We start from the raw sequence: 3,589 nt of genomic DNA on the forward strand, positions 1-3,589 counted from the left end.
GACTGCCGTGACAGCAGTGAGGTGGCTGACCCTTAATGGCAGCAATTTGTTTTCCCTTGGTTTGATTATGGTGGGTCTTTATTGTGGGTCTAATCAGTAGCAGGGGGTTACATCTTCATGCAGGTCTAATTTAGAGTTTCTGGGTGGTTAATCTGAAGAATGTCATTCCAGATAGTTGATGAGCACTTAAGTGCTGCTCACAGCCTAGCAAAGCCAAAAAAAATATCTGTTGTTGTAATCTGAGCCTTTTTTCTTTTGAAAACAACCCCCTTCAAAACAGATTTCACCCTCTACTTTTGTTACTTTTGACCTTTTCAGTTTATCTTCAGTTAGTTTGGCTGATCTGTTTTTCCTCTTTCTCCTTCAGCTTCTCTGTTCCCTCCCAATATCCAAAGCACAAACTGTATCAGTGCTGTGATGAAGGGTGGGTTGCACCTTCTGCACAGCATTCAGATATTTTCTTCATGGCTCTCCGTGTGAAGTCCACCTTCCCCCTTTCTTTCTTGAGAGCCGTGTACTCGTAGGCCTTCAGCTTGCTGTAATAGTCTGAGAATTTGTTGTAGAGAATGGAGATGGGCATGCCATTCAGGATTATTCCAAACGCAATGCAGAGGAAAGCAAACAGGCGGCCGAGGTGAGTTTCTGGACACATATCTCCGTATCCTACTGTAGAGATGCTGACCTACAGGCAAACCAACATTCAGCTTATTAGCTGAGAAGAAACATACAAGCAGGTATGTTAAGAGATATGGGACAGGTTTAAAGTTTGCGCTTTTGCGCTTTGCATCACAAACCTGAATACTCGCTGCTGCCTGTTTTTCTGTACCGTCCATCTTATGCAAAAATCCCTAATTAAAAAAAATCCCTCTCATGTGGTAAAGAAAGACAAGAGTGCAATTTGACACCATTCAGGAGGATTTTTAAAAGCTTTGTCCTGCAGAGGGAATTTCCAAACAATTTCCACACCAGCGTGTCCAGAAAGGGGGTTTGCTCAGCTGTGGTGAGCAGATAGAGACGACTCCCTGAACGCACAAATACAGTGATAACTGCAGCCCTGCTCCCTCATCGTGTCACTTGGAACAGATACCCTGTGTGCTTATAAAACCTGGTATTTTGGGACTTATTCTATGGGTTGTATTTTGAGTGTTACCTTTGTTTGTCATACATATTTTAGGAACTAATGAAAAACACAGGAAAAGCTTCAGCTAATTGTGAAATCTATTTTTATAATGTTTGCACTATAGGAAGCAGTGACCCAGGACTTCGAAGTTTCTAGATAAAATCCCCTTTAATGGTTATATACCTACAAGGAGCTGTGGAAAAAACAAAGATCTTTCTCTGTTGCCTGGAAGTTTTTGCTCACAGTGTATGCTCGCAACACATGTATTTATCGTGCTAAATTGTTTGATTTTCCTGCTCAGCTGTATGTCAGAGGTTACAAAAGTAAGGCGTATGTGTGCCTTCAGTAGGGAATATTCCTGTTTGTTTTAGCTGACAGGTACACAGGTGGGAAATTTTTGCTGAATTCCCCTTTGAAGAAGGGTTTGGGCGTTGTTTAAAATGTTTTTTTGTGGAAGTGATGGTATTTAGTATGCCTGCTTTATATGAACCTGTACATTTTGCCATCATGTAGTCTAGATAGTTTCACAGACTTTTTTCTTCTCAGCCATCAGCATTTTCTCTTTTTAGCCTATGGATGTATGAAGGAACTGTGTTTTATATGGACCCGGTACTATACCAAGTACAGCAATACTTTCTTTGTAAAATTTAGTTTCAAAAATTCATGGATGTTTGCTTATGGGGATGCTACATATGAATGATATTCTCCCAAACAGGCAGCATAAAATAACTCCTAATTTATATACTTCCACTGCACACATCTTGATTGTTTATAATTTTTACATTTCGTAAATATAACTTGTTTTTCTCTGGCAGGTAAAACTTGCAGGCTTCTGCTATCTGGCACTTCCTAGTCTGTGCAAGGGGTCTTTTTCAGCCAATGAATTTTATTTAATTTTTTTCACAGTATCTCAACACACCGTGTGTATCTGTGAAACAGTAATCTAAAACTTCGGGAGAAATAAAGCACAGGCAGTAGGACTTTCACTGTAATGCCCCGGTGGCTTTAGCACTGAAATAAGTCTTTGGAAGGTCATGGTGTGCAGCCTGCCATCCTCTAATATGCTAAATAAAATGTTATTTCAAATGAATAAAGCATTAGGGTACATGAGACAGCACTGGGTAAGCACATTTGTAGGATGCACCTGGTGCTTCCTGTGGAATAAAAAGGATTAGTCACTTGGTTTAATGGAAATTAAGTCACTGGATTTGAATGATAATACAGGATAAATATCTCCAAAAATAAATACTGAGATGAAGGCAAGATGTTTATCTCTACCAGCCAGGACAAGACCATTATCCTGTGATAAGGTTCTGTTCCACTGGCATAGTCGTCTACATGACCTGTAACAGTCTGGGGGGGGATACTTCTCCTCCTGTGTGTGTGAGACCATGAATGCTATTGGATTTTAATGAAATTTGAGTGATCTGGATATCTTAATTTTCACTCTTAAAGAATGAATAGGCTTTACAAAGAGTTTTATGCCTTGGAATTGCAATGTGCGTGCTACACCTTCTCTTTTGGAGGCACTTGCTCAGCTAAATAGGCCTTTTTCACATAGTCATAGTCATATAGGATTCTTAGGAGTATCTAAATGATTATGGTGCCACCAGCTTGCAGAAATGAGCCCTAAAGATTTTGCATATATCCTGCATGTTCAGAAAACAAAACATAAGGCTAATGTCCTGATTCTAGTAACATATCAAGCACAAATTTGTTCATAAGCTGTGTATATCACTTAAAGATGGCGTGTGAAGGTCACATTACGGGACCGTTTCCTTTATTCACTGATTTTTCCCTCCTTTTCATGCCCCAGCTTAAAGGATATTCAGCACGTGTACATATGCATGTACATATATAAATGCCTATGTGTGTCTGTAAGGCCAGTTTTTATGCCATGCGCTGAGTCACTACAAACATATGTATGGGAAACCACCACATCTCATCAGCCATCTCTGAACCAGAAGTGCAGGCCATGGGCTCCCAGGGCTGCTGGCCAGGAGAAGTGACCTTGGATGGGTTGGTGTTGCTGTCCTGTGGGCCCCATATGCAGCTCAGTGCATTCAGTGCCTATGCTGATCAACCAGTATGAGAAGATCTTCTGACTCCTTTCCAGTCCATTTGCATGGGCTTCCTTCTCCAGGGAAGTGACCAGGACATAGCCAGACCCAGGAATCAGAAGAGCTCCTGGGGCCCTGCCATAAACATGGATTATGGAGGCCAGCATCAGCTGCTGCAAAATGAAATGTACATGATGCCAGACTAGAAGAAGCCTTAGAGTTATGGACAGCCAAGATATGGGCCTTTTGCCTTCCCTCAGCACCTGCAATGTCTAGCTACCCTCTGATTTGATCCAGACTGCTATAGATATGCACATCTTTGAGCTGGCAGAGGAGCTAGCCAAGGAGGAGCTAGCCAATAATTGAGCTGGCGGAGGAGCTAGCCAAGCCACTCTCCATCATCTCTCAC

General features: G+C 41.6%; 1 protein-coding gene across 1 annotated transcript in view; it reads right to left on the minus strand.

The window, feature by feature from the left end:
- Positions 1–406: 406 nt before the first annotated feature.
- Positions 407–3,589, minus strand: part of KCNV2 (potassium channel, subfamily V, member 2) — a 7,959-nt gene continuing 4,776 nt past the window's right edge. The window contains exon 2 of the mRNA XM_009327293.1: positions 407–682. Within this exon, the coding sequence (XP_009325568.1) occupies positions 407–682 (276 nt within the window). The remainder of the gene's footprint in view (positions 683–3,589) is intronic.

Source organism: Pygoscelis adeliae, unplaced genomic scaffold, assembly GCF_000699105.1.
Source record: "Pygoscelis adeliae isolate BGI_AS28 unplaced genomic scaffold, ASM69910v1 Scaffold26, whole genome shotgun sequence".
NCBI lineage: Eukaryota > Metazoa > Chordata > Aves > Sphenisciformes > Spheniscidae > Pygoscelis > Pygoscelis adeliae.